Source organism: Stenella coeruleoalba (genome assembly GCF_951394435.1).
Source record: "Stenella coeruleoalba genome assembly, chromosome: 16".
In the NCBI taxonomy this organism is placed as follows: Eukaryota; Metazoa; Chordata; class Mammalia; order Artiodactyla; family Delphinidae; genus Stenella; species Stenella coeruleoalba.
Genome location: NC_137162.1, coordinates 32,418,321 through 32,432,259, shown reverse-complemented (window position 1 = coordinate 32,432,259; position 13,939 = coordinate 32,418,321). Strand labels below are relative to the sequence as shown.

Here is a 13,939-nt window from a genome sequence, read left to right as displayed (position 1 = left end):
TTTGATTTGCATTTCCCTGGTGATTATTTATGTTGAGCATCATTTCATATGCTTATTAACAGCTATTAGCATATCTTCTTCAGAGAAATGTCTGGTCAAGTCCTTTACTCGTATTTGTTTATTTATTTATTTATTTTTGGCTGCGTTGGGTCTCCGTTGCTGCGCGCGGGCTTTTCTCTAGTTGCGGTGAGCGGGGGCTACTCTTCGTTACGGTGCACGGGCTTCTCATTGCGGTGGCTTCTCTTGTTGCAGAGCACGGGGTCTAGGCTCGCGGGCTTCAATAGGTGTGGCACGTGGGCTCAGTAGTTGTGGCTTGTGGGCTCTAGAGCACAGGCTCAGTAGTTGTGGCGCATGGGCTTAGTTGCTCCGCGGCATGTGGGATCTTCCCGGACCAGGGCTGGATCCCGTGTCTCCTGCTTTGGCAGGTGGATTCTTAACCACTGCACCACCGGGGAAGCCCCTTTACTCATTTTTAAATTGGGTTGTTTGTCTTCTTGTAGTTGAGTTCTTTATATATTCTGGATAGTAGACCCTTATGTATATGAATTGCAAATATTTTCTCTTTTCCTATATTAGCTTTTCCACCTGTGTCTTGGAGGTCATTTCTTCTGAAAGATCTTGATACTAAATGTATTGCTAACTGTGCCCTAGCCACTTAGTTTTTACTTAGGGCCTTGAAAAATGCTCATTATAAAAGACACTTGACGTTTCTTAAACTGGGTGCTAGGTACATGGATGACCATTTTATTTACACATTTTAGTACCCATATATAGGTTACATTCACTCTTGTGTGTGCGTATATATATTTTAAAGGCTTGACAATGCTGCTTCCTCTAATTCTCCATTCTCCTACTACTGTCCTTTCATTGACATACTTCTAGAATGAGCTGTCTATATTTGCCAGTTCATTTTATCCACAACTAGTGCCTCTTTAATCCCTCGCAATACAGCTTATTTGTCCATCCTGATATAGCGACACCTTTGAGTCTCTGTCCCACCTCCATCTTTAGTCTTTCTTCCTAGATGATGTTACTCATGACTCACCTAGTTGCATTATGCAGATGACTCTTCAATCTGCGTCTCTAAACCGAAGCCCTAACCCAAGATTTAGAACTCTATATGCTGGATATTCTTACTTTACCAAATATATTTCTCCTATTAATCAAGTTATTAACAATCCAAGTCCCTATTTCTTCAAACCACATCAGTTTCAGTCTCAAGAGTTTTGTAGTAATTTGGCTGGTTCCTCCCTCTTCAGTCACTCCTTATATCTGATCAATTATCACATCTGGTGATTTCTACACTTCATTTCCATTCATTGCTTATCACCCCATTTTAATCCATTTTCATGGGGTGCTGGAATTATTTCAATAGCCCTCTCTGCCTGAGTCTACTTCCTCTTTCTCCTTAAGTGATAATGGAAATCTTTAAGAGAGGGTGATGTGATGAAACGTGGTCTTAGATAAAAAAGATAACTTTGGTAGTATTGGGGAAGATGAAGTGGAGAAGGAAGAGTTTTGACCTGAGGCGAAGAAACCCTAAATTGTGGCAATGGATCGGTGGATATAAAAGTGTAAAGTCGACTAGCGACCAATTAGAGCTGGAAGGACTTAACATCTAACATACTGTATTCTACTCCCATAAATTAAGTACGTCAAGTGCATTTTTGCTAAGCGAGCCATACCCGTGCTTCTGTAAGGACAGTCACGTTCCGCGTGGGCCAACCAGCCTCCGTCATCCAGACGCCGGATCCCAGATTGGCAGTTGGAGTGTCACGGAGCGGGTCTCTCTAGCTACCGTCTCTATGGTTCGTGGAATCTCCAGGTCGGGGCTTGACCGGTCTGGCTTTTGCGCGTGCGCTAGCCCAGGCGGGTGCCCGCCCTCCCGCAACAGCCCGAATTCCCGGGAGGGAGGGGCGGGTCTGGGAACGGTGCGGCGGCAGCCGCTGCTGCCCCAGCACTCAGGGCTCTTTCCGGACCGAGCTCGTGCCTCCTCGGGTGGCGCTCACCCGGCCCCAGATGGTGGGTCCGGAGGATGCCGGAACCTGCTCGGGAAGAAACCCCAAGTTGCTCCCTGTGCCGGCGCCCGAGCCCGCAGGCCTGGACGGGAAGATGATTCGGGCCACGGACGGCTTTGGCGGAGGCGCCGGCGCTGTGGAGACTCCGGAGGAGCAGGAGGAGGAAGAAGAGGAGGAGGAGACGCCGCCGCCTCAGCAGCTCCTTAGGCGTTATCTCGCGGAGACCGGGGGGCAGCTGGAGCCCGGACTGTGCTACTGTCCGCTCCCCGCCGGCCAGCCCCGCGTTCTGCCGCGCTCCGCAGCCCCGCACTCGGACGCCTGCCCGCCGGACGCGGGCTCCAAGCACCGCGGCGCGGAAGCGGCGGATGTCCGCGCGGCGCGGCACGGAGGCATGACCAACGGGGACTCGGGCTTTCTGCCGGGCCCAGACTATCGCGACCTGGCCCACGCCGGCGGCCGGGAGCCGCGCCACCGCCGCCTCCGCCCGGAGGGGCCTGGCGACGAGGGCGCGGACGGCGCGGGCAGCCCGTCCGACTGGGCCGCGCCGCTCGAGGACCCGCTGCGGAGCTGCTGCCTGGCGGCGGCGGACGCCAAAAGGCCCGAGGATGCGGGCAGCGGCTCGGGGGGCAGTCCGGCCAGCAGCGGCAGTGGCAGCGAGGACTTGGAGCAGCCGGGAGCCGGCCCCGGGGGTCCCGAGGAGGGCGCGTCGCCGGTCACCTCGGCCGAGAGGACTAGCGGAGGCGCCGGCGCCGAGTCGCGCCTCGTTTTCTCCGACGTTCACTTGAACTCTCGGAACACATTCGAGGTGAGCCGCCACCAGAGCGCCCGCGACCACCTGCCGCCGTCGGCGCCGCCGGTGCCCTCGCCTGCCGCGGAGCAGGGCCCCGCGGGGACCTCGGCCCGGGCTCGACGGAGCGGCGGCTTCGCCGACTTCTTCGCCAGGTACAGCGCAGACTGCGCCGGGGTTCGGGGAGGGCTCGGGCCGGGAGCTGGCGAAGAGCGGCGTGGAGGCTCTCTCTGGCGTCCGGATTGAGCTTTGATTTTTCACTGGGGGAAGAGGAACTAGGTCTGCGTTGTGTATCGGAGAAGTTGTGAGCGCGGGGAGCCAGGCTTTCTGTTCCCTTGTCCGCTGGACGGTCTACCTGCCATTCACACCTGGTTTCTGTGTTTTCAGGCCGGCGTGCTAGTGTCTTACCTACAGTTTTCCGTCTTCCGGAAAAGCAGACCACCTTCCTCGTCTCCATGTACTACAAAGAATTAGGGGCGGGTGGCGGGGCGGTGCGGTGCGTGTGTACGGGTGCGGTTGTGAAAGAGAAAGGGAAGTCATTTTGGAGAGCTATTTGCGTGGAGTCTAAACCCATTCAAGTAGTTTGGGAATTCTTGAAAGTAGAGGTGGTTGTGTTTCATAGCCTTTAACAGCTTGTTTCAGTGGCCTGTATTAAAATGCCGTCAGTTTGGTGTTTAGAATTTGATCCTGGCCTTTAAGCCAAATTACTATGGCGCTTTATGTAGAAAATCCCTCTTTCCTTTTATCAGATTGGCCTCTACCTTTTTAAAGCATCTTCTTTTTAATTTTTTATGGTGTTGTATATGTGATTTGACCTGCTATTCTTGAAATTAAATTACGGTGCTGGACACTACAGGGTTCAGAGTGGGACTTTGATAGGGATAAATATGTCGTTAGAAAATACTCATTTTAATGTACATTAATGAAAAAGCAATTTCTTTTGGGTCACATTTTGACACGCTTATTTTTTTTTAAGTCTCTAGGAAAACAGGAAAGTATTCCCAACTTGTAAAACTCTCCCTTTCAAAGTTCTTTCTCCTTTCTCTTGTGTTTTTGTTCCCTTTTTAGGGATCTTGACAAAACCAGAAGTAAACGAAATAAGGAATGCGACTCAAGTTTTAGAGGATTATACAGTTAGTGTGCATATTTGTAGACACACAGGCACAGTTTTCTGATTAATATTTCTTACTCCTTTTTCTACGTTATTAACTTATTTTTCCTGCTTGTATAAATTTACGAATAAATTATGAAGTTGTTTAAGTCAAGATTGGGAAATCCTAATTATGTGTTACTCGTAGGACAACATATATAGTAGTGAGATCTGTATTTGTGTCTACAATTGCAAAGATATACTTAAAGCTTGTAGTGGCAATATTTTAAATGCACTTAAGGGGGCTTTCCTGGTGGTGCAGTGGTTAGGAATCTGCCTGCCAATGTGGGGGACACAGGTTCGAGCCCTGGCCAGGGGAGAATCCCACATGACGCGGAGCAATGAAGCCGATGCGCCACAACTACCAAGTCTGCGCTCTAGAGCCCGCCAGCCACAACTACTGAGCCTGTGTGCCACAACTACTGAAGCCCGCATGCCTAGAGCCCGTGTTCTGCAACAAGAGAAGCCACCACAATGAGAAGCCCGCACACCATAATGAAGACCAAACGCAGCCAAAAATAATAAATAAATAAATAAAACTGCCTGACAGCTGACATAAAAACATGACCAATAAGCACCCAAAAGTTCCACAAGGTTACAAGTAAAAAAACTTAACACACCTTAAGTGCTTTTTAATTAATTTATTTATTTATTTATTTTTGGCTGCGTTGGGTCTTTGTTACTGTGCGGGGGCTTTCTCTAGTTGCCGTGAGCAGGGACTGCTCTTTGTTGAGGTGCATGGGCTTCTCATTGCGGTGGCTTCTCTGGCTGTGGAGCACGGGCTCTAGGCGCACAGGCTTCAGTAGTTGTGGCTCACGGGCTGTAGAGCGCAGGCTAAGTAGTTGTGGCGCACGGACTTAGTTGCTCCGCGGCATGTGGGATCTTCCCAGACCAGGGCTCGAACCCTTGTCCCCTGCAATGGCAGGCGGGTTCTTAGCCACTGTGCCACCAGGGAAGCCCTGTCAGGCAGTTTTACACCTGAAAGGGGCTGTGGAGAGCACTAATTCAACCAGTATACCCAGAGTACTTGCTTGGTCCCTGACTTGGAGGTGGAGTGCAGGCTAGTGGGGATTAAGTTTGAAGACAGATACATTATATATGTATTGCAATATTCAAATAATAACAAGGCAAATCTGTTATAAGAGGCTTTCATATTATTGACAGTAGGCAGGAATTTTTATATAATTTAGAACATTTCTTTAACCTGTAGACTAATAGGACTTTAATTAGCATGGTAGTTGACATTCATATGATATACTTTTCACGTGTAGCAGAGCACTGGGTAGGAAATCAGTAAATTTAGGTCCCCTGAAGTTAATTTCTGTAAGCTTCATTTTTGAGATCTGAATGTCAAGATTCTAAGCATGGGGCTTCCCTGGTGGCGCAGTGGTTGAGAGTCCGCCTGCTGATGAAGGGGATGCGGGTTCGTGCCCCGGTCCGGGAAGATCCCATATGCCGCGGAGCGGTGGGACCTGTGAGCCATGGCTGCTGAGCCTGCACATCCGGAGCCTGTGCTCCGCGACGGGAGAGGCCACATTGGTGAGAGGCCCGTGTACCGCAAAAAAAAAAAAAAAAAAAAAAAAAGATTCTAAGCATCATTGCTTGCTTCATTTAACATTCTTGGGAAAGAGCAGAATCAGACAGAGGCATAATTTTTCTCTTAGCATTTAGTCAAAGCCTTAACTGGATTCTGAACACCTTAAAGGCAGAGACTGTGATGTTTATTTCTGAATCTACAGTACCTAGCGCTAGTATGAAGAATCCCATTCAGATTGTGTTGAAGTGACAACTTGCACAGACTCTCTGTTTTTACTCCTCTCTAGGTAGTGTAATTTTGAACAAATCGTCCATCCCCGAAGAGAATAATCAGAAATTTCCCTTATCCCTACAACCTAAGAGTGGTTTTTCTTCCTGTGCACAGTTGTGATTCTCAATTCTGAAACCCAGATGAGGCCTTCCTTTGGGGATATCTTGTTCTAGGATGTATTCCTGTTCTTGGTGCAGCCCCTTCCCTCACTTCATTTTTTGGTGAGGAATCTCACTGTCTAAAGAGAGGAGTTTAGTTAGCTAATAGCAGAGCTGGGATTGGGAACCAGGATTTCTGATTTTCAGTCCAGGAATTTGATTATAACTTCTGTTTACCTGTGACTCTTTTCCTTCCCGCCTGATTATCTCCATCATTCCCTTCTCCTTTCCACTTCCTCTCTTTCTCTTAACTGGGCAAAAAATTTATAACAGAAATAGTTTGAAAGAATAGTTTCATGTTTGTTTTAACCTTTTACAAGTAAAGAGAGGGGACCATTTTATAGCAGCATATCTATTACTACAAAAATATGTTCAATCAAGACACATCATTGACAGGGGCTTCATTGAGTAGGGTAGAAATCATGTAGGAGAAAAAGGCATTTGGTCCAGGATGGGACAGCTCTCATCATCTCCTGCTTGCCCTCCCTTCTAGATGAGGTGAGTTCTATTTCAGTCCCTGTTGGGGGCTTGCCCTAGCTTCACACGGGCATCTCTCTGTGTTTATGGTGACTTGATTACGGGAGGCCTAGAAGTAACATTCCTTTAGATCCTTAGCCCTTTCCTGTCTATAAAAGTTTTGAAATGCTAGGTGAGTACCACTACTGCCACTATCACCAACTTAGCAGTGAGAAGAAGATGAAAGCTTAAAAGCAAATCTCTTGTGTTTTCAGGCTAGCCTTCGTTTCTCAAGGATCTGTTTATTACTCTGTTTTGAAAGTGAAGTAGCTTTAAACCATTTTTATGTGTCCTTTAAGCAAATTCATGTCTTAATTGTTTTCAGACTAGAGTGGTTTATTCTTTAAGTCGATACACTCTTAATAGGTGTATTTTTAAAAACCTTTTAAATAAATAGATTGGGAGTTTGGGATTGATAAGTACACACTGCTATATTTAAAATAGATAACGAAGGACCTACTGTATAGCATAGGGAAATCTGCTCAATATTCTGTAGTAACCTAAATGGGAAAAGAATTTGAAAAAGGGTAGCTACATGTATGTGTATAACTAAATCACTTTGCTGTACCTGAAACTAACACAACATTGTTAATCAACTATATTCTAATATAAAATAAAAATTTTTTAAAGGCTGTTTAATACTTTTGAGGCTTGTTTGGATTGCACTGGCAGTTACTGTTGTTTAGAAACACGCAAGTATCTATCTGTGTCTCCTGGTAGTGTTGATAGTTTTTTACAAAATTTTCAAGATGAATCATAAGAATTCAGTGACTTAAAAGGGCATAGCTAAGGTAGGGGAAAAAATACTGAAGGTTTTTTTTCTTTTATCTGAAAAGATAGACTTTATAGATTGTGGAATCTATATAGACCTTTATAGATTGATTTTATAGATTCTGGGACATAGAGATTCATGTAGCTTTCCCGGTAATTATCGACTCTGAAACTTCCTAAACATTGTTGCACAAAATTATTTTCACGGAGCTCTTTTTCTTATGAGTAGCTGAACAGGGAAGACTAGAAAGGCTCATTTAGTGATTTCTTTTCATATGTAGGCAGTCCCAATCTCCCCAATATGAAAATTGTTGAGAATATACTTTTTGTTATGATATTGAGAATAAAAACTTTCTAACAGTTATAATTTTTCTTAATTTAAGCTTCTCAGAAGCTATGAAATTTTCTCTCCTACTCAGAATTTAGTTGGTGAACACTAGTTGATGAAATCATTATTCACCTGACTGAGCCATCATTGACCTCCGTCAGATAGGGCTCCTTTATTTGTTTAACTACAGTTTTAAGACCAGTTTCTCAAAAACTCCCTTCTTTAACATCTCAATAAAGAAAAGGCAAAATATCAAACTTCTGATAAGTTTTAAGAGATTTTTATAGCTCCCCAAAACAAGCAGTTCTTTAAAACAGGTGTGGTATGATTATAAGGAGAATGAAGAAATATCTTGCTGTAAACATTAAATTTTTGTTACTACAAGAGATTGTAAAAATAAAGGCTAAAGTATTTGTCTCACTAATGAAACTCTCTTGGACATTACTTATATATTAATATCTGTATATTAATATAATTACAGTGTTTAAAATTTTAGAAAAGCTGGAAAGAATGTGTAATCATTTGCTCTAGAATAAAAATAAGGGTCCTTTAGTGTTGTGAAGCTACCCATTATAATATTATTAGATTGAGAAGCTAATGGCTGAAGAGTCTTTTGTATCTTTCCCCTGTTTCTGACCCTTTTTCCCCTCTCAGATCCAGTATTTTCTTAAAGAAACCAACCAACCGCAAAACCCTAGATATCTATACTAAACAATTGGAAATCCAGCATTGGTTCAAGGACTTCATGGTTAGAGATGTGATCATCTGAATATAAATTAGCTAGAAAGTACTAGGAAACTCCAATTTTGGGGGACTAAGGTAGTTTTAATCGCCCAAACATATTATTTTGCTTTTTGTTTTCGTTTTTAATTTATTTATTTATTTTTGACTGTTTTGGGTCTTCATTGCTGCGTGCAGGCTTTCTCTAGTTGTGGCGAGTGGGGGCTACTCTTCGTTGCGGTGTGCGGGCTTCTCATTGCGGTGGCTTCTTGTTGCGGAGCACGGGCTCTAGGCGCGCAGGCTCAGTAGTTGTGGCGCACGGGCTTAGCTGCTTTGCTGCTTTGAGATCTTCCCAGACCAGGGCTCGAACCCGTGTCCCATGCATTGGCAGGCGGATTCTTAACCACTGCGCCACCAGGGAAGTCCCCAAACATATTATTTTGAAGTGCTAAACTAAATTAACATTTTAACACTAAGCCCCAATAAGCAAAGCAGGCTATTGTTTGAATGTTAACTTGGAGTTAACTTGTTTGGTAGAAATTTTCTGAACTGTTCAAAATGGGCATAGAGATTTACTTTTCATTTTTTAAAATATTTTTTGTTTAAGAATAGTTTTATATTTATGGAAAAGTTGCAACAGTACTACAGAGAGTTCTGGCATACCCCTCACCCAGTTTCCTATGTTGGCAGCATCACATAACTGTGGTACATTTGTCACAACTTTTATTTGCTAGCCATCACCTAGTAAGGTGGTATTAATTTAGTATTGGAAATGAGTTAGACATGGTAATGAGTTCTTCAGGTGATCTAGAGCAATGGTTTTTAAAGCTTTTTAGTTCAGACTATTTGGAGCAACATTTACTAGATTTAACAACCAGTACCTATTTGTTATAAGTTTTTTTGTTGTTTTTTTTTTTTTTTTTTTTTTTTTTGCTGTACGCGGGCCTCTCACTGTTGTGGCCTCTCCCGTTGCGGAGCACAGGCTCCGGATGCGCAGGCTCAGCGGCCATGGCTCACGGGCCCAGCCTCTCCGCGGCATGTGGGATCTTCCCGGATCGGGGCACAAACCCGTGTCCCCTAGCATCGGCAGGCGGACTCTCAACCACTGCGCCACCAGGGAAACCCTATAAGGTTTTTTTTAGATTCTTGAAATATTCCTGTGACCTAACGGGTGAGGTTTATTTTTTTATTTTATACTCATTTGCCCAGAGTCAGATAGTTAATGAATTAAAAAAAATCAGTAACTAGACATAGATATGATTGCTAGGGTTTGGAGCTAAAACATTGATTTCTGTGAATTATAAGAAGTTTATGGGACTTCCCTGGTGGCGCAGTGGTTGGGAGTTCGCCTGCCGATGCAGGGGACACGGGTTCGTGCCCCGGTCTGGGAGGATCCCACATGCCGCAGAGCGGCTGGGCCCGTGAGCCATGACCGCTGAGCCTGCGCGTCCGGAACCTGTGCTCCGCAACGGGAGAGGCCACAACAGTGAGAGGCCCGCGTACAGCAAAAAAAAAAAAAAAAAGTTTATGAACAAAAACATAGCTTTTGGTGTAGTGAAAATACTATTGTCTTGAGAAATAAGAAACTTGGCTTTTGTCCTAGGTAGTGTCTTTTCTTCTACCATTAAATAATTGTGTGATCTTGGGCAAATCATTAAATTTCTAGACTTCAGTTTACCCATCTGTGAAATTAGGAGATTCAGAGTCCCTTTCAGCTCCAATACGCTGTGATATTGCACAGTTCTCTTGTACTCATTGTTGTAGACCTCAAATATTTGTTGGCTAAATACTACAAATGTGAACCAAGTTAAAGAGGATGCTTAAAAAAACAGCTTGTTTTTTCATCTGTAAAATGAGAAGGTTGCCAGAGATAGAAATATCCCCTTCAACTCTAAATTCTACCTTGAACATTTTCTTTGGTAACGGTCTAACTCTGCCTCAGAGTAATCATGCTAAACATCAGTGATCTTTGTTTAGTTTCCCATATGCAGAGAGGACAGACCAGCAGCTCTCATTTTTTTTCTTTAGAAAATTCTAGATTTTTTTTTCTTTAAAATTTCTTTGGAGTAGGAATAGGGTAATAAGTAAATTCTAGTTAATCAATGAACTGGAATTTGAGACTTTTAACTTCCAGACCATGAGTTATTTCTCAAAGTTTGCCGGTGTTCCACTTGGGAGAACTGTTCCTAGCCTTTGTTGTACTTCAGAATCACCTAAAAGCACATTAAAAAAAAATTGGATTCTCCAGAATCCACAACCCCTACTTAGTTGGACTCAGGGGACTTGCTTTTGGCAGGTGGCATCTTCAAACTGTAGGATATAATGTAGTGGTTAAAGATGCGGGTTGTGTGGGCTTCCCTGGTGGCACAGTGGTTGAGAGTCCGCCTGCTGATGCAGGGGACGCGGGTTCGTGCCCTGGTCCAGGAGGATACCACATGCTGCGGAGCGGCTGGGCCCATGAGCCACGGCCGCTGAGCCTGCGCGTCCGGAGCCTGTGCTCCGCAACGGGAGAGGCCACAACTGTGAGAGGCCCGCGTACCGCAAAAAAAAAAAGAAGATGCTGGTTGTGGAGTTGGACTGCCTGGCTTTGAATAAGCTTACTAGCTGTGTAATTATGGACAAGTTACTTGACCTCTCTGGACCTTAGGCAACTCATCCATAAAATGGGGGTAATAGTGATACCTATCTCATGGGATTGTCATGAGGGTTAAATGAGATAATATACTAAGCGCCTTGTATTTATTATTTGGTATATAGTGAGGATTCAAATGTTATTCATACCACAGAAGACCTCCACAGTCCCTTCCCCAACTTCATCACTGAAATCAACTGGTTGAAAGAAAGGGAGAGACTGGAATGAATTTTTTCTGTACTCCCAGAAGAAACATTGCACAGTTGCTGTAGCAGATTTTTAAATAATTTGTATTGGGATTGGATGGGTGTCAAAATGGACTCTGGTGTAGTGATATAAAATTTCCAGAAGTAGTGAAGCTTTGCCTAAAAAGCAGATCTGAGAAGAAACTGAAAGGAGGGAATGTTGAGAAAGATTAAAATGTTTGCATCTTTTATTGTTTTAAGGAACTTTTACGACAGGCAGAAACAACTTTGTAAGTTTAAATTCATGAAATGTTTAATTTGGCTTACTCATACATTTCATACTTAGTATTTTGTGGTAGGAAAGCTTTGAGGAAAAGTGAAGACATTTGGAGATTTTGAGGTGATACAGCTGTTACCCATCAATGAATGTATTATTCAGAAAGGGAAAGCCAATCCTTTCTGAGGTGGCTTATTTATTCCTAGGAACCCTGTTAGCTACACTAAACGTTGTCCCCAGGGTGTGGTGGTTGCTAGTTGCTTAGACCCTAGGACGGTAATCATTAAACGTTAGTGCTTAAAATCACCTGTGGTGTGGGGCTGTGGGGAGTTAAGAATGCACATTCCTTGAGCCCCCTTTTTGATTTAGTAGGTCTTGGGTGGGGCCTGGTACGAATCCAGGTATTTAACAGAGATTCTCAAGTGATTCTGATGCAGGTGGTTCCCACACTAGAATTAATGAAATACATTTGACCCTGGAAAAACAGGGGTTTGAACTGCGTGGGTCCACTTATATGTGGATTTTTTTCAATAGTAAATACTACAGTCTTACACTGTCTTCTGTTAATTGAATCCCTGGATGCAGAACCACAGGTAAGGAGGGCAGACTGTAAAATTATACTGGGATTTTTGTCTGTGTGGAAGGTAGGTCCCCATAGTCCCTGCGTTGTTCAAGTGTCAGCTGAAATTATCGATAGGCAGGTCTCCTCAGGTAATAACTGAAAGAAGGTACAACATAACATTTATAGTTTAGATTGCTGTATTGATTTAAAATTGGGTCATGTTTAGGTACTATGTAATTGATGAGTATAAGTAGAGATATAGTAGAGAACAGGTATAAAAACAAATGTAGGGGCTTCCTTGGTGGCGCAGTGGTTGAGAATCTGCCTGCCAGTGCAGGGGACATGGGTTCGAGTCCTGGTCTGGGAGGATCCCACACGCCGCAGAGCAACTAGGCCCGTGAGCCACAACTACTGAGCCTGCGCGTCTGGAGCCTGTGCCCTGCAACAAGAGAGGCCGTGACAGTGAAAGGCCCGCGCAACGCGATGAAGAGTGGCCCCCGCTTGCCGCAACTAGAGAAAGCCCTTGCACAGAAACGAAGACCCAACACAGCCAAAAAATTAATTAATAATTTAAAAAAAACAAATATACAAGTATTTTGCTAACTTTCACTAGGTTAAGAAACTGTCTCTACCTAATTAAATCTTATTTTCCTCTTTATTAGTGGGAAAGGTCTTTTGCTTTCATTTTATGTAGTTTAGATAGCCATGCTTATATGTTCTGTGAAAAACTTTAACTCACAAAACCTTACTCAGGTCTCTTCAACATGGAGTCATAACTTTACTTCTCCTTATTTATAGTTTATCAAAAAGGGTATTAATTTCCTGTCTTCCTGCTGGGTAGTTGTAATTCTTCTCCATGCCTTTAAGAAAAACTCCTGCACGTTGTACATGGCTTATTCCCCTCCAGAATTTGCTGCTTCAGCCTTTCTTGCACTTCTTATTTCTGTGGCCAAAACAAGAAAGATGAAAAACCATGTGACTGTCTGGGTTTTCAGCAGGCTCTTTCCTGCAATTAAGAGAAGTTTACCTAGGAAACCAAGCTATAAGTTACGTTCCTACTTAGAGCTAGTTTGAGAGTAAACTTGGTAATGCGTTTAATTTACCTTTGAATTTTGCTTTTTAGTTTCTTTTTAATATGAATTTTACTTTGGGATACATTTCTTGGTTAAAAAAATATTTCCTTCTGCCCGTCTCTAACCTCACAGATTAAAACATTTTAAGTTTGGAACTGAACATGATAGTTTTGAAATCAAATTCTGTGCTGTGTTCTCATATTTTCCCCAATACTGTAATATACAACTACCCGTCATACACTGGGCATTATTTAGAATTTCCAAATCTGGTTTTCATCTAGACTGTTTGTAGTCATTTTCTAGTCAAGGACGGGAAATACTTTTCTGTGCTGTCCCAGGGAAAAGTTATTCAAAGACTATAACAGTTTATTGGTTTTTGTTGTCATTATTAGAAAAACATAAAATGCTCATATTACCTGCTTTCTAAAAGCAGGACAGGGAATATAAAATAAAACTAAAGATAAATACTTTGTTTCTATACTATTCCAGTTAAGGTGGTAAGAAAGAAGATAAAATTGGGAGGGTGTGGAGGTTCTGTTAGAGAGAGACTGTTAGAGAATGAGTTTGAAGAGGTTTGTATAGAGAAAAATTGCTGGAGAGAATAAATGTTAGCTGGAAGTTAGCTCTGTACTTTGGCCTGTGGGCTTCAGAGTATTGGCACAGATTATTTACATATTTATTTTTCTATTCTGCTTACTTCAATGCCTTTGTGGATGTTTCTGGCAACTTCTTAAAGATAGCTGCTGTGCCTCTTCTTCTTAACTTCCCTAATATTCCCATCCCCTCATGGCTTCTTAACAGGTTATATCCTGCAGCAGAAATATTTTTTAATGACAGGTTGTGTGTATCAGGTTTAATTTAGACTTTAAAAGTTTAGGTTGTTAGTATGATAGATTCATGTATTAAAAAGTGCATGTATCAAAGTGTAAGATAAATGCAATATACAATTTTACAG

General features: G+C 43.3%; 1 protein-coding gene across 1 annotated transcript in view; it reads left to right on the top strand.

The window, feature by feature from the left end:
- Nucleotides 1-1,889: 1,889 nt before the first annotated feature.
- Nucleotides 1,890-13,939, top strand: part of TBC1D12 (TBC1 domain family member 12) — a 95,544-nt gene continuing 83,494 nt past the window's right edge. The window contains exon 1 of the mRNA XM_079899650.1: nucleotides 1,890-2,960. Within this exon, the coding sequence (XP_079755776.1) occupies nucleotides 2,020-2,960 (941 nt within the window). The 5' untranslated portion in view covers nucleotides 1,890-2,019. The remainder of the gene's footprint in view (nucleotides 2,961-13,939) is intronic.